This window comes from Pezoporus flaviventris, unplaced genomic scaffold, assembly GCF_033815535.1.
Source record: "Pezoporus flaviventris isolate CSIRO_AGI_PZ_B2104156 unplaced genomic scaffold, CSIRO_AGI_Pfla_v1 ptg000002l, whole genome shotgun sequence".
In the NCBI taxonomy this organism is placed as follows: Eukaryota; Metazoa; Chordata; class Aves; order Psittaciformes; family Psittacidae; genus Pezoporus; species Pezoporus flaviventris.
The window spans coordinates 75440780-75462383 of NW_026892550.1; the positions used below are offsets into that span (position 1 = coordinate 75440780).

The 21604-nt window shown below is 45.5% G+C and overlaps 2 protein-coding genes across 5 annotated transcripts in view; one reads left to right on the forward strand and one right to left on the reverse strand.

Annotated features, from left to right (window-relative positions):
• Positions 1-3066, reverse strand: part of WRN (WRN RecQ like helicase) — a 45933-nt gene extending 42867 nt beyond the window's left edge. The window contains exons 1-2 of the mRNA XM_061463839.1: positions 3055-3066; positions 1826-1940 (exon numbers count right to left, since the gene is read on the reverse strand). Coding sequence (XP_061319823.1) covers positions 1826-1921 — 96 coding nt within the window. The 5' untranslated portion in view covers positions 1922-1940; positions 3055-3066. The remainder of the gene's footprint in view (positions 1-1825; positions 1941-3054) is intronic.
• Positions 3067-4826: 1760 nt separating this feature from the next.
• Positions 4827-21271, forward strand: PURG (purine rich element binding protein G). 4 transcript variants are annotated; one of them, XR_009741605.1, is made up of 3 exons: positions 4827-4883; positions 6088-7152; positions 7263-7396. XR_009741605.1 is itself a non-coding variant. In XM_061444022.1 (3 exons), the coding sequence occupies exons 2-3, from the start codon at positions 6101-6103 to the stop codon at positions 19861-19863; spliced, it is 885 nt and encodes a 294-aa protein (XP_061300006.1). In that variant the 5' UTR covers positions 4827-4883; positions 6088-6100; the 3' UTR covers positions 19864-21271. The 4 variants fall into 4 exon arrangements, 3 of the variants coding, with proteins under 3 accessions (XP_061300006.1, XP_061299999.1, XP_061299988.1); XM_061444022.1 differs by lacking the exon at positions 7263-7396 and adding an exon at positions 19801-21271 and having other exon boundaries at positions 6088-6922; XM_061444015.1 differs by having other exon boundaries at positions 6088-6922; positions 7263-7956.
• Positions 21272-21604: the final 333 nt, after the last annotated feature.

Genomic DNA, 21604 nt, shown 5'->3' on the forward strand with positions numbered 1-21604 from the left:
TGCTCCACACCACAGGGGCAGCAGCACTGTCAGTTAACAAAAGGGTGACATCCCCCTTTAGGAACATTTGGGTCCATGTCCCCATTTCTTTGCTTAGCTCCAAGCACTGAGACTGAAATCCTGCAGGTTAAGTTTTTTACCTCAATTACTTTTGTCGTATTCTTCCCACCAAAGAGATTTTTTAGCTTTCAAGAACAAGGTCAGGGAAAAGAAGCATTTTAGACAGTGTCAAAAAAACCCTTAAGACTATTTTAAATGCTGTAGTGCTTGCACATCTCTCATTTGAGGCAAAAATATTAAAAATGGTCAATAACTTGAGCAATTCTTCAGGTCATTCAAATCTGGTCAGGCTAGAATCCTCAAACACATCTCCAGTATACCTGTATAAAATAGCTCAGTTCCCCCATTTCCTTGGTCCCACATTTCAGCAAGCCCACTTCACTTAACCCTGCCAGATATAGTGTGTGAGGAACTTCACAAAGCTCTAAACTCCATGGATTTAAACTATCTGAAGGATTTAAAAGGACCACTGGCCTCCATCAACTGACGATTACTGGCTTACTTTAAGCACACAAGTAAGGTGAGATGTAACACTCCAGTTAATGATTTTCCCCCCTTTCAGAAAGGTATTTAGTAAAAGTTCAACAGGTAAAATTTAATTGAATTGCAGATTCTGATAGTTTAGCTACCTGGAAAAACTTCATTTTGGTCCAAATTACGTAGTAAATTACAGTGCCAGTAATACCAAATATGGGTAAGTATGCCATAGTAACACTTAAAAACCAACATCTTGTCAATCTAAAGGGGCCACAATAGACAAAAGAGGTTTTAATATAGTTTCTGAAAGATGTTGCTTGGAAGGGGGAGATTTAGGAACAAACGCAGTGCTGATTTTATGCTTGCACAATAAAACATTCCCTCCGGTTAATGAACAGCCAAAGCTTAATCAAAACCCTTCCTCCAATTGCTGACTGAAGCAGGGTTCCATGGTACACTGCTGTACCACAGCACATGGAAGTCATCTTGGTTAAATGACATAGCAATATCCACACTACTATTTTTAACTGCTGCTCTTATAGTTCTTATAGAGCTGAGCCTCCTCTTGCCACTCAGTTTTCTACTTGTTAAAGCAGTTCCAGATGTTACAAGTGAAAGGTGTCACTTCTGGTGGGAAGTTTTATACCAAAACTGCTCTTATACACAGGAAACAACCCATCCAAGGACATGTTAACATTCTTGGAACACCAGAATTTGACATAATCTTTATGATCAATTAATTCTTCCTATACCTCTGAGCTGCAGAACCTCCTGAACATGCACACGTGCAAGTGCAGAAAGCCAGAGGGCCTTCCCATAACAAACCAGCCTACCAGCCTGCAGCTTGAGGTCGCTGCATTTTGAGCTCTCTGATTATCTATATAATCTCCCCTCCTGCCCCAGTTCTTCATGGTGTACAGCCTACAACACTGGGTGAGCAACACATCAAAAATCTCCCTATATTTGGGTGGTTTTGACACTAAAATTCAAGTCTGTCAGGAATAAATTTCTACAGAGCTAATAGCAATGGCAACATGATTTTTTAATTAAAAAAAAAAAAAAACCTCTCCAAAAAAAAACTTTAGCAAGGTCATTCAACCAGTAATTGAGGAGCTAATTTTAATTATAGTTCATAGGATAAAATATCTCTAACCATTCAGAATGTCAGAGGCAGAGGTATAACTACATGCAACTGCTCCACTGTTGTTTTATTACACAGTGTACATCAATTAATTACTTTATTAACATAACACAGGCAAACTTCAGTTTCCTCCATGCAATGACATACCTTTTTATCACTCAAAACTTCCTCTTGGCTTTGAGTAAGCATCCACTGTGGATATTTGTTCTGCAGACTAGTATTTGGCAAATCTACTTTATTCATTTTTTCCACATTTCTGTTCCTTCAACATAAAAATAAGAACAAAAAAGAATGGTCAATTTGTACAGAGACAAGCTGTTATTATCATCAAGCCAGAACAAGGTGATGGAAGTTCACTACCTTGAACTTAAAAGGGTTTGTGCACAAGAATAGACATTTACAGAACTGCCCACATTGAATATCAAAAGACCTTTAGGCATTATATTCTTATTCATGTCAGTAAGAAAATAAGGTTAAAAAAAAACACCAAAAAACAAACACCACAAAACACAGGGAAAACCTCTTAAAATCATATGGGAAAAAGAACTGAGTCTGTTTCTATGGAGAGCAGTGACTTGGAACAGAAGAGTACACCTACTGCCATCTCTGGTCAACACAGCCCTCGTTACCTAGCCAAATATTGATGTTGTGGTTTAGATAACAGCATAGAAACCAGCCATCTAAAACCCCCAACCCAAACTAGGGACTATCAGACTCCCACAGATATCACCCCAAGACATTCACTGCCTACACAGGACCTCAGAGCTGCAAGTCCTCAACCAAGGTAAAGAAAACCACAGAATTTCTAGGGAAAACTACAGCCAAACAAGGCACATGCTGCTAAGATCTTTGGCACAGACTGGATGATGGCTGAAGTTGCTTAGCAATTTGCCAGCCGTTCATTCAAACCAAATGAGTTCACTGAGCAGAGACAGCTTATTCCCAGGGCATCAGGAAGCAGGGTACATTCCCTGGAAGACAACAGAGATGATGGAGAGCACTCCATAGAGATGCTGTAAATTTAAAATAGAGACTTAAGTTAGGAAGAGATGCTGTTTATAACACCAGGAGATTTTCAGCCCTAATGACTTAGGCTTGCTTTCAGGGAAGCAGAGCAGAATTTCCAAGTTGTAAGCAAACGATGACTGTATTAGAGCTGTTCCAGCCTCTCCCCAGACTGCTTCTAGTGTGACTTAGAAATCCCACTGGAAATTCAAACAGGTCACAAACAAATTTCTCATCCTGCTTCCTCCCACTAGTCCCCAGGTGCTCAACACATCAACAACAAATTCAGGGTACATATACATTGCATGTATATTCTTAGCAGTACATTCTTACTGTATGCAAGAACGTACTTTTCAGTTGCAGTTCCTCACCAAGAAGCAGGTCCAAATCATATGCAAAACATGCTGTTTCAGTTTTTCAGTACTCAAAGCCACCTTTTGATGTTTCTCATTGATTATCTACGGTAGACAGAAGGCTTTCCTTGGTTATCTATCCACTTGTGCAGTAGCATAATGAGCTACTACCTAAAAAAACACTTTAGAAGAACATTTTAATACTAAAACAGTAACAAAAGAGCCACTAGGAAGATGCCTGAAGTAGAAACACTCTGTTCCTGAGAGCTGCAACTACTGTAAATGACAGAAACCAGCAGAGAAACTACAAAAGGTTGGACAGGGTTTGAAGCAAACCGGTCTAGTGGAAGGTGTCCCTGCCCACAGCAGTGTCGAACTGGATGATCTTAAGGTCCTTCGTGTCCCAGACCACTCCAGGATTCTACAGACAGGACACTCTGCAGCACCTATCCCACTATCTGCCACCCCAACATGTTTGCCACAAAACCAGGTAAAAGCCCCAGAGTGCCTTCAGCAGCAACACCAGACAAGCAAGCACCTCTCACCATGGCATCACCCACCTCACTGGTGTTACACCAAGAAATTGCACTTACAAGCGTGAGACCTGCCCTGAGCTGGCACCAGGATCTTCCAGGCCAAATGGCAGCACAAATGGAGCTGCGGGAAAGCCTTCACACACGGTCAAAACACCTCATTTCCTCAGGGAAATTTCTTCTGCACCCCAAAGCCCCTCACCTAGAATCACAGAATCAACCAGGTTGGAAAAGACCTTTAAGATCCTCAAGTCCAATCATTTCCCCAGCACTGCCAAGCCCACCACTAAACCATGTCACTGATGGCCTCATCTACACAGTCTGTGAACACTTCAGGGCAGCTTGTTCCAATGCCTGATCACCCTTTCGGGGAAGAAATTGTTCCTAATCTCCAATCTAAACTTCCCCTGGCACAGACTGAGGCTGTGTCCTGCCACTTGCTGCTTGGGAGAAGGGCCCAGCCACCCCCTAGCTCAATCCTTCTTTCAGGCAGTTGCAGAGTGCAATAAGGTCCCCCCTGAGCCTACTCTTCTCCAGATTAACTCCCTCCCCCCCCCCGGTCCGTTAGCTGCTTCCCATCACACTTGCTCTCCAGACCCTTCACGAGCTCCACTGCACTTCTTTGGACCCGCTCCAGCACCTCAACGTCTCTGGGCGCACACCCCGGGAACCCTCCCAGGGGGCGGCTTGTACTCTTGGAGGACTTCTTCCACCCGGCACCGCGGGGCAGAAAGCAGCCCAAGGGCCCGGCGGTGCTCGCAGCAGGCCGGAAACGACGGCGGGACGCTGCCCTCCGAGCACCGACGGGCTCCATGGCGGCCCGTTCCCCTCACCGCCACCGAAACGGGATCCCCAGCCCCGCCATGCGCCGGATACCTGCGCCCCGCTCACGGAACCCCACTGCGGCGTCGCCCCGCCGCCGAACACCGCGCCACCGACGGAGCACGCATACTGCGTCACCGCGCATCGCGCTCATAACACGTCACGGAGACGACATGCTCCCATCCCCCCCACATCTCCCAGGGCAGCGGCGGCAGGTTACCCGAGGTGTCGCGCATGCGGAATGAGGCGGAGGCCGTGGGACATTGTGGGTAGCGTAGTCCCGGTGCCGAGCGGGCCACACACCCTCCGGAGAGCCCACGACTCCCCCCGCGCTGCCGCCGCCGCTGTCGTCGTCGTCCTCGGCCGGGCGGGGCTGGGGCGGGGCGGGGTGGAGCGGACGGCGGGGGTGCGCCAACCCGTGGCTCTGCGCGGCGGGGCTGCCGGAGACGGCGGCGGCTGCTGAAGGGCAACGGCGGCGATGGGCGCTGTGGGGTGAGTTACCGGGTGTGGGGCAGTGCCGGGGCATATGTGGTGCAGGGGGCCGAGCAGCGATGGGGCAGGAGATGCTGTGCTGAGGGGCACTGAGGGGGCAGTACTGGGGCACTGGCGGCATGCGGGGGCCTGTACTGGGAGCACTTGGAGGGGTATTGGGGCACTGGGGGTAGGGGGACATTGCTGAGGGGCACTTGGGTGGGGGAGGAGATAAAGCTCTGGGGGCAGTGGGGCAGGTTATGCAGTGATGTGGTGCACTGGGGAGCAGTGCTGGGGGCAGTGGGGGGCCAGCACTGGGCATCACTAGGAGGCAGAAAGTGAAGCTCTGGGGACACTGGGGCAGGAGATGCAGTGATGTGGAGCATCTGGGGAGCAGTGAGGGGGCAGGAGGGCAGTACTGGGGGGCAGAGGAGTAATACGGGGGGCAGGAGGTGAAGATCTGGGGGCACTGGGGCAGGAGATGCAGTGATGGATGGCACTGGGGAGCAGTGATGGGGTGGGGAGAGGGGGAGGAGGGCAGTACTGGAGCCACTGGGAGGCCGGGGATGCTACTGGTGGGGGAGGGCAGGAGGTAAAACACTGGGAGCACCAGGGCAGGTTATGCAGTGATGGGGGCAGTGGGGCGCAGTGCTGGGGGTGTTGAGGGGGGAGGAGGCCAGTACTGGGGGCAGGACGTGAAGGTCTAGGGGCACTACGAGGGCAATATTAGGGCTGTAGGAGTACTGGGGAGGTAGTACTGGGACAGTGCTGGGGAGGACCCCAGTGCTCTCCGCCGGTGCCCTGGGGAGGAACAGCAGAGGAGTGTGATGGAAGGGGAGCACAGCAGCATGGTGGGGGTACCCTGCAGTGGGGAGTAGGAGCACCCAGCGGATGAGTGTCACAGCTCTCCCAACGGGGACACTCCAACCCATCCCACTGGGGCTCCTGCTCTCCACTGCAGGGCAGGGAGGGCTGCTGGATTTTGGGGACAGAGGGTGAGGGCACTAGGGCTGCTGGAAGGAAGGCTCCCTTGGCTGAGAGCCGGAGGTGGGGAGGGGAACAGCACCCGGGATCCTTTTGCTGCGATGCTGCGTGCTGTGGCAGCGGAGAGGGATGCAGGCGGCTTTGCAGGGAGAGCAGTGCTGAACAGAGACACTGCCGAGAAGCCGAGCAGGCCCCTGGTGCTGATGTTGTCATCTGTGTCTCTGTTCTGTATTATTTCCAGCTGATTAGTAAAGATGGAAAGAGGGAGAGGAGGAGGAGGAAGGAACCTGGGAGGCTCTGGCCTGCACAGGAGCATTTATTCCCAGTCCCAGCAGCAGTACCATTACCCGGCCTCCTCCCAGGGGGGCTGCATGGAGATCCAGGAGCTGGCCTCCAAGAGGGTGGACATCCAGAAGAAGCGCTTTTATCTGGATGTGAAACAGAGCTCCCGAGGCCGCTTCCTGAAGATCGCCGAAGTCTGGATAGGAAGAGGCAGACAGGACAATATCAGGAAAAGCAAGCTGACCCTCTCCTTGTCTGTGGCTGCTGAACTGAAGGACTGCCTGGGGGACTTCATCGAGCACTATGCCCACCTGGGCCTGAAAAGCAGTCACCGGCACGAGCACAGCAACGGCAAAGAGCAGCATCCCCGGAGGCGGCAGCAGCACCCACCGCCTTCGCCTCCGATGTCCGTTTGCTCTGAAGAGCACCCTCACAGTGTCCTCAAAACGGAGTACATCGAGAGGGACAACAGGAAGTATTACCTGGACCTGAAGGAGAACCAGCGAGGGCGCTTCTTGCGGATTAGACAAACCATGAGTAGAGGACCTGGCATGATGGGTTATTTTGGGCACAGCTTGGGACAGGAGCAGACGATCGTCCTGCCAGCACAAGGGATGATTGAGTTCAGGGATGCTTTGGTCCAGCTGATAGAAGAATATGGTGAGGGGGACATAGAGGATCGCCGGGGGGGAGGTGATGAGCCTCCAGAGCTCCCTGAGGGCACCTCCTTCCGAGTGGACAACAAGCGCTTCTACTTCGACGTGGGATCCAACAGGTACGGCATTTTCCTGAAGGTAAGTGAGGTGAGGCCGCCCTACCGTAACACCATCACGGTTCCCTACAAAGCGTGGACACGGTTTGGGGAAAATTTTATCAAGTACGAAGAAGAGATGAGGAGAATTTACAACAGCCATAAAGAAAAAAGGATGGACGCCAGAGGGGACAGTGGTGAAGAGCAGGAGGGTCTCGAATAGAGTGCATTGGACTGGCTGTCTGGCAAAATAAACAAAACAAGCAGAAATTGGTAAGAGGGACTGACCTAGAGTAATTCCAAGTTGCCCCTTTTGGTTTGTTGGGTTTTTTATAAAGTCCTTTTCCGGTAGTTCTTGCTAACTCCAGTCTGTAATATTACAGGAGTCTGTTAAATTGCACCCAAATCATCTCCATGTGTCTTATGAAAGTACCGACCTCCTGAGTCCGTCTGAGTCAGCTGCTTTGAGTGTTGAAGACTATGGAAGTACACGTATCAGCATAAAACAAAATCTGGCTCTCTGACCTTTAAGTAGTATAGATAAGGCTTGTGTTGCACTCCCAAAGTGATACAAAAGCAAACCAAACCCCAAACCTTATGCTGAAATGTATCAGTTTCTATGATGGTTTTTTTCCGGGACTGAATTCTGCTTGTCTTTGGTCCATAGGCTGAGCAGCGCATCCATAGGGTTTATGATAAAAATCAACTTCATGTGAATTCATGGTATGGGTATGAGGGGAGAGAGAGGTTTTTAAATTGGCAGCTGCTGGTTATTGAGTTTGAACTGATAGCCTGCATGGGTAAAACCTTGATAACTGGTCAGACCTTTATTACGTGCTGGTAAAGATTTGTTATTCATTCTGTAGTTTTGTGCTGAACAAATAACCTGAATATCCTGGGATAGCGAAGCTCCACTCGAGCACTAAGACTGCTGAATTAATGGCAATGAATAATAACCCATGTATGTGTTCTACCCATGTTCATGCCCATGCTGGTGATTTCTTGGTTTTCATTTTCAATGCATTTGTCCAAAATGTGAAAAGGTATTTTCATAGTAGCTGTGTTATGGGTTCGAACAGCCAGGGTTCGGGGGAGGAGGGACCACTACGACTGAGGCTTTCTCCCAGATAAGAGATTAATGCAGTCGTGATGTTACCTGGTTTTCTCCTCCTGCAGCAAGACAGACCTTGGGGCGGGTTTGGTGCACCATTGGGCTTGTATAAAAAGGCATCTCTCTCACATTTACTGGTGGCCCTTCAGAAGTGGTGGTTTACGCCCAGTTGGTTTTTTTGTCATGTTAATTTTACAGGTGGTGGTGTTGTTAGGAGATGATATCTGTGCCCTGCCATCACCCCCTTCCCACCTGCTCAGAGCTTATGGAGCAATTCAATTCCCAGTGGCCCACCATCAGTGGTTTCAGTGTCATCCCGCTGAAGTCTCTGGAGGGAAGATGTATACAATTCCTTGTTTAGAAGATTGATGAAAGGTTTTGAAAGCTCCTTATCACTGCTTAAAACATGAATACTCAACGTAAGGGGCTTTTCTAGCCTTTGGGTGACCAGCTCCTTCCCCTTTGAAACCAGTGGAAATTTGATGGAGCTCCAGGTACTTCCAATAACATGTTGCCCATCTTTAAGATTCTTTTTAAGGAGGCATTAACATGTCTTATCAGATATTTATCATAATTTGAATTGTTTTTTAACAGAATGGCCCAATGTTCATGTGGACCAGCTGTTTTCCCATGCAACCATGACATGGTTTTATTTATTTTTATTTAATCTCTTGAGAAATGTATTTATCCCCAGCCAGACTGTTGATCACTTTTAGTCTGGACCCACCTGCACGCTGCATGGCCACACTCAATCCAAATGCTATTAGCTGCTAATGTTATTAACCATAACGAGAAAAATTGGGGATGCAGAGTTGGGAACCAAGAGGATAATCTGGACTTTAGTTTGGAAACTATAAACTAGTTGATCTGTTTTAACTTAAAAAAAAAATAATTAAAAAAAAAAAAGATAAAAAAAAGGAAAAAAAATCAAAGCTTGCACCAAAGTCACCGAAGAACCTTTAGGAAAGTGTTACAGTTGTGACAAGAAGTAAGTAATTTAATTTCACTGTTTTAGGTGATTCTCCCTTTAGGTAAAACCACACATAGCAGATACAGCAAGCAAGCTTTTGTCTTCATGTCAAGAATTCCCATCCACTTCAGGTTCATTTTCAACTCTGGGAGAGATGTTCTCGCCCCACCACTTCAACTGATATTGGAGCATGACGGATCAGCTGGGAGTTGCAGGGGGTGCTGGTTCATCATTGCTCTTAGGGCTTTGGTCCCAATGGTTTTAACAGGTCAATTGCAAACAAAATCAACATTAAAATAATTCTACATCCCATTATTGGTGTGAAACCAGAATTTAGTGAATGAGTCCTTGTTGCGCACATTAGCGTATCGCTAACTGCTGCTGCCTGTCACAGTGCCTGGAGTTAAAAATTAACTTATATTCCAACAAACTGGAGCTATGAATGTACAAACCTTTTACGTTCTCCTTTCCTCTCCTACCTGGCATTCTTCCCCTACGAGGTTAACATCTCCCCATCCCAGCCTACTTTTCCCTCAAGGGATCATAGAAGCTCCTGCGTTGGAATTAGAGTGACCATGTTGTGTCATAAGCGATCATGCCTTCCCTGTGTTCCTTTAGCATCAGTGAGGAAAATACCTCGGATATATTGGGCAAAGTGATTGGAAAGGGATATTTTCTTCACCATTTTAAAAGAAAAAAAAAGATGTGACATGGTTTTGCTTATCTGCCCATTTTTTTTAAAACCCGTTTATCTTTTGTTAATGGATTGGTCTTCCAATAGCATTTGTTAGATATCACCCAGGAATTCAGTGTCTGCTGGCTACTGGGTCAGGCTCGGTTTTGGCACGCAAGTATCCCACAGGATCCACTAATAAATTGACTCTCCTGGCATAGGATGCACCTTAGTATCCAAAACTGGATCAGGATTTTCATGTTTATAGCCAGTTCCCCATGGGTAAACCACTAGCCATGGGTGTCTGCCACAATGGAAAGCACCGATGTTTGCAGGTAATACAGGCTCACTGGAAATGTGGCAACGCAAGACTTTAATGGTGAGATTCATGAATGGGTCCCTTGTTATTTTTGGCAGCGTGTCTTCAGCTTAGGAGAGCAGTGATCATGTGGACTGCTCATGCACAGGAATGCTCATGAATCGGCTCAGGAATGCCGAATCCCTAATGTATTTTAAATGTTCATTCCTGACACCCTGAAACTGCCGTGTCCCTTAAACTTGAGAAAACACAAAGCTTATTTGCACTAGAAAGAACGGCCAAAAACAATCCTTAGGAGGACAGGGTGAAGAGCACCAGTCTGAACCTCTTTTTTTTTTTCTCATGAGAGAATTTCCTGTTCAAGCCCTCACCTCTGTTTCAAAATTGTATGGTCCCAGCAGAAAGTCTATCAGTTCAATAATGAAATTGTAAAGCACTTTATATTGTGTAAATAATAGTAGGAGCACATTTCTGCTCCTGCTCAGGTAAGGGGATGCTTCAGTAATGTAATCTGAGGCTGGAAGAAGCCGTCTCCTGCATGCGTCTGTTAGAGACCTTTGTACTTGCTTGGTCCAGCTCCACTCATATGTTAGAGGAGGACAGGCGCTATATTGAGAGTGGGTTGACTTAGTGTTTGCAGAGCTGCTGAGCATCCTCAGCTCTTCGCCCTTTCTGCAAATCAGGCTGCCGATGTTGCTGTCGAGGCTTAAAACCAAGGTTTTCCACCTATAGTCTCGACAAAGCTGAGTCTAGCAGCTCCCTTGGGCTTGGTTTTTCCCACTGCTGGCACAGAAGATGGGGCAGTCCCTAAAAGCTTATACTGGGTGGAAATGGCTGCCTCGCATGCAGTTGTGTTGAGTTTTGCCCATCAAGCTGGCTTTCTAGATCAAGTAGAGGCAGGGGTGTGCTAGTGAAGGGTTGGGAAACGTTTTTGCATTGGTGCAGTGAGGGTGACCCACTGGGTGCTCCAAAGGAGATGGCAGAACCCACCGTGGTAGGTTCATCATGTCAAGTCTGGATGACGGACTCTACCCAGCAAGAAGCTGCAGCAGTTATTGGTAATCTACTTGTTGTCGTTAAGTGTTTCTTATCTGTATCCAATATATACAAATTCATGTCCACATATAGACATTAATATATTTATGTGAGTATGTTGTAGCCTGTAATTGCTTGTAGCAAAATAATCTTATTTATCTGAAGTACACAGTCTAAACAGAGGGTAGTTTTCTCCTACTACTGGTCTGGATAAACACATGATTTCACAGAGAGCTGGTTGAACATTGTTTCATAGAATCACAGATTGGTTTGGGTTGACAGGGACCTTAAAGGTCATCCAGTTCCAACCCCCTGCCATAAGCAGGGACACCTTCCACTAGACCAGGTTGCTCAAAGCCCTGTGTTTGCGTGGACCTTGTAAGTTTTATGTGCCTTTTAAGCACTCTCGTACCTTAGGTTTTTGGCAAGGCTGCAAGGGAAAAAGTGGCCAAAAAACGTCAAAGCTCTTCCTTGAAGGAATCATGGAGGTGGGATGGGAGCTGTAAGGAAGAGGCAGCTGCAGGTACTGCCAGTCATATCGTGTTTCAGTGCCATTTTACAATCCCTAGCTCTGCAAATCTGTGCTACCACTTCCATAAAATCCCAGGTAGAAGGACTAAAAACCTGTCCTTTATTAAAAATAAAATAAAAAATGCAAGCAATTACCAAAATCAATGTCAGCACACCTTTTTCTGCTAAAGATGTCATTGTCTAATGCTTTTTTTCTCCTATGGCCTGTTGAAGTGACCTAAGCTCACACTGAAGGGAGTTGGTAGTGGTTAGGAAGCCTACTCTTCACTTGACTTGCAGCCCTTTTGTCTGAGGATAGTAATTTTTATAGCAGAAAGAGGTTTATTATTATGTATTTTTATTGGGCAGATTTTTGCAGCAGGTGGAAAATTAATTAAGAAGTTATTTTAGTTCTATGGCATTCCTACTTTTGCTGTACATACAGTATATACACACAATTCGTCAGATAATTATTAAAGAGAAGTCTACCTTCTATTTAATTTTCTATCTTCCTTCCTCCAAAATTAAAACACCCTTTATTTTGTAATTACTTAACGTGTTGTGATGTCTAAAATTCACCTTTCCCCTCCTACCTCTCTATTTTCTTCAGGTAAAGGCTGTATTCAAAATAGTTTATCCAAGTAAGAGTGGAAATAAAGGCTACACTGGAAGCTATGGAAGTAGGTTATGACATGACCAAGCAAGGCTGTCACCCCACAGCCTTTGCCAAAACAAATCATCCCTCCAGTGTGGATTGTTCCAGCATTGGGAAGCAAAGCTTGCCCGGTGTATCCAAGATTTCCTGGGAGAGTGTGGTATGCCTCCATAGATGCCCAGCAGGCTGAGACTACAGACCTTGACCCCTTGTTGGGGCATGTTGGTGGTGGGTTGAGGTGGCAGCAGGTTTAAGCTATTGTACCTGGTAGAATGGTACTGTATTAGTAATACAGTACTGTATGCACAAGTTGTTTCCAAGGTGTAGGGCATGCTCTCCATTGGGCTCTCTGTTCTCCAAGATCTGGAGGAGCTTTCATGGGCTGACATCAATTTTTCTTCCTAATATCTTCTCGCACCTGTGTTCACTTCTCCACCTGTACTTCCACAAAGGCAACACTGTATTAAAGTGTTGAGGTAAAATAAAATATGAGGAACTCAAGATTACGTGGATTAAGAATTGGTTTTCCAGAGATGTCAAAGCATAAACTGAGGTTTTAGAATCTGGGAGTCATTTTGGCATTTCTGTGATGGATGTGATTAGATCGTTCCTTCTATATGCTGAGGCATCATGTGAAATGTGAACCCTCAGGCTCCGGGCTCTGTTATGTACGTTAACATCTAGAAAAGTGTATGCGGGATGTACTTTCTGGCCTTTCCATGCTTATTGGACATCGTTTGTGCTGGTACTATATCCAGAAGTACTGGTCTAGCCTCGAGGTGCCTGGCTGCCACCCCAGTAAAACCATCATTAACAATTTGCTAATCCATCTTCCTAATTGATAGGCTACCTCGAAGTGCTTGAGTTGGCAAACTGAAATTGCTACCTTTGTAGAGAGTAGCCACCGTAAACAGAATACGGACATATTCCACCTTTTGTGCATTTCCCATCATCCGATGTACTGGTATTCAACAGGGCAGGATATTGGAGTTCCTGGTTAGAGATGGGTCAGCTGGTCAGTTGGGTTTCTTAAACATGGTGGAGGAAATCCATCCTGCAGGCAGAAGAAGTTTACACTTCCCTGTTTTTTCATCTTGATCATTCACCATGCAGAGATTAATTGGAAGAAAAGATGGCCCTTCATGTGGGTTGCTAGAAGACAGCTAAGGCTTTTTCCCAAGCCCCACTAAGCACAATACTGCTCTAACATCTGTGAATTTATATGTGACACACAAATTAGCAGAGAGGAGAGAGGGGGGAATATTAAATGTATATATATATATATGCCTATACCTATTAAAATAGTATTTTTTTCCTGTTTCCAATAGATCCTTCCTCTTGAAATGCTAAAATGGTAGCTGTCATCTTTTCTGTTTTCTGTATCAGAGACGTTCAACATGCAATATGAGCACTCACAAGCAATATCAACTTACTATACTACTAACATTAAATCTTTACACTACAAATTGCATGCAATAGAATATGCATCTCAAAACAGCAGAGAGTTATGTGGGATTAAAGACACAGGTTAACCTCAGAGCTCTTGCAAGTATTCTCATCTGGTCATTGCTCTGAGCGTGTGTTGTTGGCATGACATGGAGGGAGAGGGGGAGTAAGACCACACTTCCCACGAAGGCACAGGAACAGAAAGGCAGGAGGGGGTGGAAGGAAGCAAGGACAAGATTTGTGTTCCAGAGAATCGCAGAGCATGATGATTGTTTTATTCAGAGGAATAGGTGGCACCATCAGTGCTGGAGTCCTGCAGAACTAGGGAAGGAGGTAGATCCTGGGAGGGGAGCATACAAGTGTTGGTGGCCTGTAATAATTGCTCCTGCCACCCCAGTTTATGGATGCTTGTCTGCTTTTCATTGGAGCCTTGCATTCACTGCTCTGCCTGCCTCCTGCTCCAGGAACTAGCTGGGCTGTGTGATGGAGCGTTACGTTATCAATGGGGCAACTGTTCTTTTCCATTGCAGAAGTAAGGTGTTGCTGAAGGCTGGAGGGGAAAGAAAGCAGCTTTCAAGAAACACACTCTGAGCCTGTACTTGCAAAGGGGTTTGTGTTGTTTTTAGCAAGACTTTGCAGATGACCACCACTTGTATCACCTGTGCACCAGCCTTGATACCCTGAGGCCTGATGTACAAAAGTGGTTGGTGTTACCAGCTGTTCAAACCTGTGCTTTGCACAGTGAAGTGCTGTAATAATAGTGAGGACTCTAGAAAAGCTATTGGAATCTCAAGCTAGGCTTCTTGATAATGGAGACAGGATCGCTTTGGGTTTATTCTGCCTGTGCCTGTGTTCCTCACCGATAAAACAGGATGAATGATACCTCCCTACCTCAAAGGGAGTGATAAATACGAGTGCATTTGGCATGGGGGATTTTGTGATGCTCCGATATCAATTAATACTGATGATCTCTGAAAGCAAAACAAGAAGAAATTCATTGATACATATGCAGTGTTTGGAAGGTATATGTAGGTAAGGCTTAGACTGCATACAGAACAATGAATGAAAAAGAAACCTATATGCTAGAGGAGGAGGGAAAGTTATAAGATTACATAATTAAGCTCTCTATGCATATGTCCAAAGCAGCTGGAATTAAGGTTACTCAGATAATCCTTAGTTCTGACACTTCCTGACCTTCGCTTGTTCGATTTTCCAACTTTCTTTTTTCTCCACTGTTTATATGAAGATACATTAGTGGCCTGTTCGTAACGCCAAGTTGTATATTTTGGTTTTCAACCCTGAATGGAGTCTCACAAGCCTTTCAAGAACTCCACCTCCAACTTCCTTTCCAAGAAGGAGGATCAAAGAAGTCTAAAAGTGAGGAGGACAGTGTGTGAGATGTATTACAGTAGAACTGGCAGGGACCTCTGGAGAACATAATTTGTGGTCCCATATTCAGAGGTGGGACTAGCTAAACCCAACCCTTTCCTCACACTAGTTTTCAGCCAGGCCAGCTCCATAGTCTGCAGAAACTGACTCTAAACTTATATTTGCAAGTACAAGGGTGCCTCTAATGGTACTTTCCAGGGACTACACAGCAAAAAGCATCTTTATTTTACCCAAGTTGAACAACATGTAAAAAATCTGCCTTTTTAAATCTCTAGTTATGGATATTCCCAGCCTCCCTCCCCAAGCTGTTTCAGTGGTTCACCCTGCCCACCCTCAGATATTTTTCCTGATGTCCACCTCTGTGTCCCTTGCTTCCATTTAATTCCAACGCTTTTTGTCTTACAGGCCATGCTCTCAAGAGGAGATATGGAAACAGTTTGTTCCCTTCCTTGCTGCAGCTCTTTTACATAATTAAAGACTGTTGTCAGGTCTCTCCTGCCTCCTTTTCTACACAAATACAAAGCCTTCCACCAAGAGTAGTTTTTAGTCTTCGTCGTGTTCTTGTTGCTTCCTGATGAGTCTGTCTTTTTCTTGAATCCAGAATTACAGAATGCAGAATCAGGAGAGGTATTTTTACAGCTTCAAGTGGAAGGGTTGCAAATGAATCAAGGTTTTCTCCGCTCAGTAGGATGGTTTTTTGCAACAGCTTACTTGATGCCTCCAGACCGGTTTGTAACTCTGTGTCCTCCAAGGTCCTCTTTGGTAAAGCCACTACTGACTCAGACATTTCTCTCTGTTCTCACCCTTCTTTAATAGTTTTAGAAAATCTGGGCTATTAAAATGCCAGAGCATACATTTTCTACAAACGTTTGCAATAGAAACCTGTTAGAAACTCTGCTGTACATGGTGGTGCAGCAGAGCACTTTCTATCATTCATGTCTCTGCTTATCTCTGAATTAGACATAGGAAAAAATAGCCCATCAACAGGCATTCTCCAAAATATTAAATACCCTCCTAAATATTAAATATGATGACACTTTCCCAATCTTCATAATAGAAGCAGTAACTCTCACACTATCAAGATACCTGTTTAAATGCAAATGTAAAGAATGCATCTAGTGACAGTATAAGCTCTCAAATGTGCCAGTTGGTTTGGAAATACCTGCTTTCCCTTGTGTTCCCAAATCTCCAAGGATTGTTACAGAAAAGTGTAGTTTCATCATGCAATAATGTGAATAGTCACCAGAATATTTACATGAACTTTGCTAGCTTTAGCTAAGATTTTTGTCGGAACTGGCCCTCCTCTCTGCTCATTCTGCCTCTCCCATTTCCTCTCCTACCATCATCATTCATGCCCATGCTCCATCTTTCCCTCCTTTAACATTTGCGGGCTTTCTGATTTCCTGCAGTATTAGCTCAGTATGTCTGTTACTCATCTCTTATAAGTTAGTATTTCAAAGCAAAACCAGCCAGCACTTGTATTTCAGTTCTTCCCAATCTTTCTAGCAGTAAAACACTCCATAGTGGAAGAGCTCATTCTGCTTTTGAACAGAGTCAGAGCATCAGGTCATTACCAGGACCTGGGAAAAAATAATCCCCAAGTGAGCAATAGACTCAGCATCTACAGTCCCAGGTAGCTCTGTCTTCCACAGGGATGTCCTTCCTCCCTCCAGAGATGTTTTAAGCCCCTCTACTGATTTCCCAGGTGGGGAGCTGCATGTTATTTCACTCAGAGAGCCTTTTAGCTGTCTTGTCTTAACATGGTTGTGTCACCATCTTCCTGGCTGTGCTGCAATCAGAGCCCACCCAGCTATGCCAGATAATTACCTGAAGAACCCTGAGTTTGGGTTTTTTCCCCAGTTCCCAGGAGCTTTGGCTGCACTGAAAGTTAATTGGAATTTCCTTAGTAACACTTTTATTGTAAGGAGATCTGGCACTTTTGTGTAAGAAAACTACAGAGGAGTTCCTCCTGTTCCATGTAGGTTCTCACACTGCTCTATAATCACTTAACATATATCTGAGCGCCTTCCAGATGTGCATTAAGCCTATGACTAACTTCTGCCAAGTAGCCCTTGCTCTCTCTTCTCTCCTCTTCCTAGGGAAGAGGCTGAACATGCCAGTGCAGTCCTGATATTTTTAACATAAATTAATTATCCCTGCTGTTCTGCAATAACAGGGGTGAGCTGAAGCATGTTGTGTGTTGGCTTTTGCATCACTTCCCTCCATAATAGGTGTTGAACAGGAGCTGGTTTGTGTCTGGAAATTCCCCTTTGACTGTTGCTGCTTTGCAAATCGTCATTTTTGCTTTGAGCTTGGTGGGGAGAAGTTTCTTGTGCTGCTGAGTGATTGAGAGCTACCTAATGTAAAACAACCATCTCTTCCTCTGGGAAGCTCAAAGGGGGAATCTGAGGATGGAGGCAGTACAGAGACAGAGGAATCTAAGGACAGAGACAGAAGAAAGGTGATGAAGCAGTACTCTGGATGAAGTGATACTCAGTGTGCAGTCAACAGATGTATTTCTGTTTGGGATACATTGAGCTGCCTCCAAGGACAGTCTCTGCTGAGACACCAATAAACCCTGAAAGGAGTTTGAAAACTGTAGCATTGTGCCAGTGCTGCTTTTAAAAGCGCTCTTCCCAGCTAGGCATCACAGCAGAGATGAACAGAGGCCATTAACAGCTAAGAACAGAGGGCAAGGCTTTGATTCAGTGCTTTGCAGTGGTATTTATCCTACATCCTATAACTCAGTCAATACACACAGAACCTTCTCATCTTTCTTCACCCTTGGTGGCAGGCTCAGGATTATACTAGTTTGCCTGTGTCCAGTATTTAGTCCACCAATCCAGGAAGGATTTGTGGCAGACTGCTATGTTTCTTCCGAGCTCTGATGCTTTTGCAAATTCACAATGGTAAATACCAGGGGAGAAGAACTGAGCCCAGGGGCCAGCCCTAAAACTTTGACTAAACCATCTCTGTTTTTCTAGCTGCTAAAAGCTCTTTGGCAAGGGGATTTTGTCAGCTGGGGTTAATTTAACATGTCTGTCTCCCGTTCCACCCCTCATTATAAAAAATTATTTTACTTTTAAGTCCTGTAAAGCTGTAGTGTCTTCTGTTGTTGTGATCAGTCTCTCTCTGAGGTACAAAAGGTTTTGTTAGGCCATTCCTGAAGGTTTTGTACACATCACTGTAGCTAGTGGTGAAGTTTTTTAATTTAACCATTTTTAATAATCCCTCCCATCCTGGTAAAATTAGAGAAAGTTTTTTGGCTCAAACACTTAAAAGCTGAGAATAGGCACTGTGTTTTATGAGGTGAACCAATCATGCCTCTTATCTCAGAGCACATCCTTTAAACTGGCATTTTATTTCTTGCTCCACCTGATTGCAAAACATCAAGGGCACTATAACAACACGGGTAGCAACCGCTGTAGATATTTATATGGCTTAGTGTATAGGGACATTTTCTTCTTGCTTTGCTCACAGGGCCCAGTCCTGGTTGTTCTGTTCCTCTTCAGTTGACAGCTGTTTGACTACTAAGAGTTATTTATCAGTCTGGTTCATGTCAAGAGCTCTAAATCTGTTTTTCCCTCAGAAATTCACTACTTCTTTTTAAGCCCTTGCTTATGAACCTATCTGGAATTGTTATCAAAGCCCAAATGGGCCTCAGTTCCCTCCATCCCCTTGCATTTTGCAGCCAATGTAGGACAAAAAGATATATATCTGGTTATATTTTTCTCAACTGGTCATTTTCTGTGTGTCACTGTGGTGTGTCCTTTAGCCTTAACCATTCCATGGATCACAAAGGCTGTCCTGCAGCTCTCATCTGCTTCTGCAGCCATTGCACAGACAGTGGGGCTTTGGGAGATATTAACTCTATGCTGAAGCAGATTCTTGTGGGGCTTGGGGTGATGCTGCAGCAAAGGAGTAGTTACTTAACCTCACAGCCATTCCGTTTGTGATCATTCTCATGTCAAGTAGGGTTGCATGAACCAGTTGCCTGGGGCAGATTTGGTCATATGCTTGTTGTAGGCTAGCTGCTTCCTCCAAGCAGCTAGCACACAGCATCTCACTTGTAGACAACATACAACAGCTTCCCCATGGATAAAATCTGCTACAGATATTGCTTTGAGCTTTGATTCTTGCTTCTCACCACAACTTGATGCTGTGCCTGGATCCTTTGTGATGTGGAACCTTAATTTCGTTTCTTTCTTTTCTACTTCAGCAGAATTAAGATGCAGTCTGGAATTATGCATCTCCAGCTAAATGTTGCCAGGATTTCATCCTCCCCAGGACATTTAAATTGGTTGCAGAATAATTAGAGTTCCTTTTTCCTGTTTCCACATCAGTTTGGAAATCGACCCAAAGGTTTGATGTGGGTTAGTAAATTAGGGTACATGGGATGAGCGTACCCATAGCAAATTGTGTGTGAAGATGTTGAGATAAGAGCTGTGCCTCTGCCAGGTCTCCTTTCTCTTACAGTCCTGTGTTGGCTCTGGATAATGCAAGGAGACACCAGGACCAGGCACCATCAAAGCGGAACATTTTCATGGATGCTGCCAGCTTTTAACTGTGGATTGTCTTCATGAAGACATATTAGAGAGACTTTTAAAAACAGCTTAAAATTGTCAGTTTATTTGGCAGCGTGCTGATATGTGTGCAACCCCAAGAAACACCCCAATCCAGAGCACAAGGCAGACGTGCTGCCTGCTTTCTCCTCCCTGCAGCAGCAAACTTGCTTTTCTCACCTCTTTTCTGCTCTTAGGAGACATCCTCTAAAGTAGGGGTAACCTCCCTAAATTTGCTTATCCCCTTTTAGACAACACACAGGTTTCAGCAGCAGCCCATGGTTTCTGAAAGCTGCTTGCCATTTCCGAGATGATCCAAGAATGGGAAGGGACTGCAACTCAAACCTGGCAAAGATGTGGTCACTTTTGCTAGCTAACCTGTAAAGGAGAAGATGTCATCCCCAAAGTGTATCTGCGAGCCCCCCAAAAGAGGAGCAGAAAGGTACAGGAGCAAGCTCTTGAGACATGAGCCAAGAGATAAAAAGAGTGAAGACTGACCCACGGCTTGGACTTTGCGGGCTGTTTTGGAGACCACAGCAGCTCTCTGGGGTGGATGACCTATCATCCCCATTGTTTGTCTCCAAACCTTCCCCTGAGATAGTCTCTGAAGCACCCTCCTGCAGGGAAATGCAGCCTTCTCAGTCCCTCTGTCACAGGAGGAGAAAGAGAAATGACCAGCCGGAAGATCCTTTTAACTTCCTCACCTTCTCAGGTTCTCGACAAAGTGAAGTTCACCCTCCTCCTTCCTACTGCAGCCCTTGAGCTGTGGCAGTAAGCCCTAGAGGTGCTCTCTCTGGTTGTTCAAAAACCCTAAGCTGACCTCTTCCTCTTGGCGAGACTGAAGATGCTGTGCAAAAGAGAACATGCAAGAGGCTTAAACATGGGAATTTTTCACATGCCTCAGACTAAACACTAGTCTCCTCCTCCAGGCTTTCAGTCTTCCAAGAGCTTCCCACCTTTCCAGCCAAGCACTCTGTTTCCTAGAAGAAGAAAAATCAGTAGTTTTGTGCTAGCAACAGCTGGATTCCTCTTTTACTAGTGAAGACATTTTCTCCCTCCCATTTGAATGTTGTATGAATGCAGAAATAATGTGAAATAAGAGTTGTAATGCTGAAAGGAGTGATCAGAACAGAGAGTTCCTCTGGATAGGGTTTGATGCAATTTGGAGCTGCCTGTAGAAGATTGGCTGGAAGGTAAACTGATTTGTGCTAAAAAAGCTGGTGCTGTTAAATTATGTTAGCGATTCTTTACTAGACAGCCCAAAATAGCTTTTTCTTGACCTCTGACCTCTAAGAAAGATAACTGTATTTCTGATCTTACATTGAAAGTGCCATTTGTGCTGGAAGAAACTTACATTCTTTAGAAACCCTCTCAGGATGGCACTTACTGTCAAAAACATTGCATGGAAACTTATGGAAAGCAAACCAAAAGTCACACATATATATCAACACCAGATGTTGTTGCTGAGCTAACCAATGACACTAAATTCAGGTTAAATACAAGTTCTAATCCATCTTTCTGCCTTCATGGCAGAACACACATCCCAACACAAGAGGAATGTGGACCTACTCGAGCGAGTCTAGAGGAGGCCATGGAGATGCTGCGAGGGCTGGAGCACCTCTGCTCTGGAGACAGGCTGAGAGAGCTGGGATTTTTTAGCCTGGAGAAGACTCCAGGGAGACCTCAGAGCAGCTCCCAGTGCCTAAATTAGGGGCCGACAAGAAATTTGAAGAGGGGCTTTGGACAAGGGCCTGTAGGGACAGGACAGGGCAGTGTTCAAGGCCAGGTTGGATGGGGCTTGGAGCAACATGGTCTAGTGGAAGGTGTCCCTGCCCATGGCAGGCGTTAGAACTAGTTGAGGTATAGGGTCCCTCCAACCCAAACCAGTCTGTGATTCTGTGTCAATGCAGAATTTGCAATATAGGCCCATATGAGGTGGTAGATGCTGAGCTGGGTGTTGAGTTGGAGGGGTGCATTTTGAGGGCATTACTTAGTCACCAGCTGTTGTCTAGGATGCTATAGCTTTTGGTACAGCAGGAAAAAAAATATTTCTGG

Bases quoted from the DNA above. Each gene is read 5' to 3' on its own strand.
- PURG (XM_061444004.1), top strand. From the start codon at position 6,101: ATGGAAAGAGGGAGAGGAGGAGGAGGAAGGAACCTGGGAGGCTCTGGC.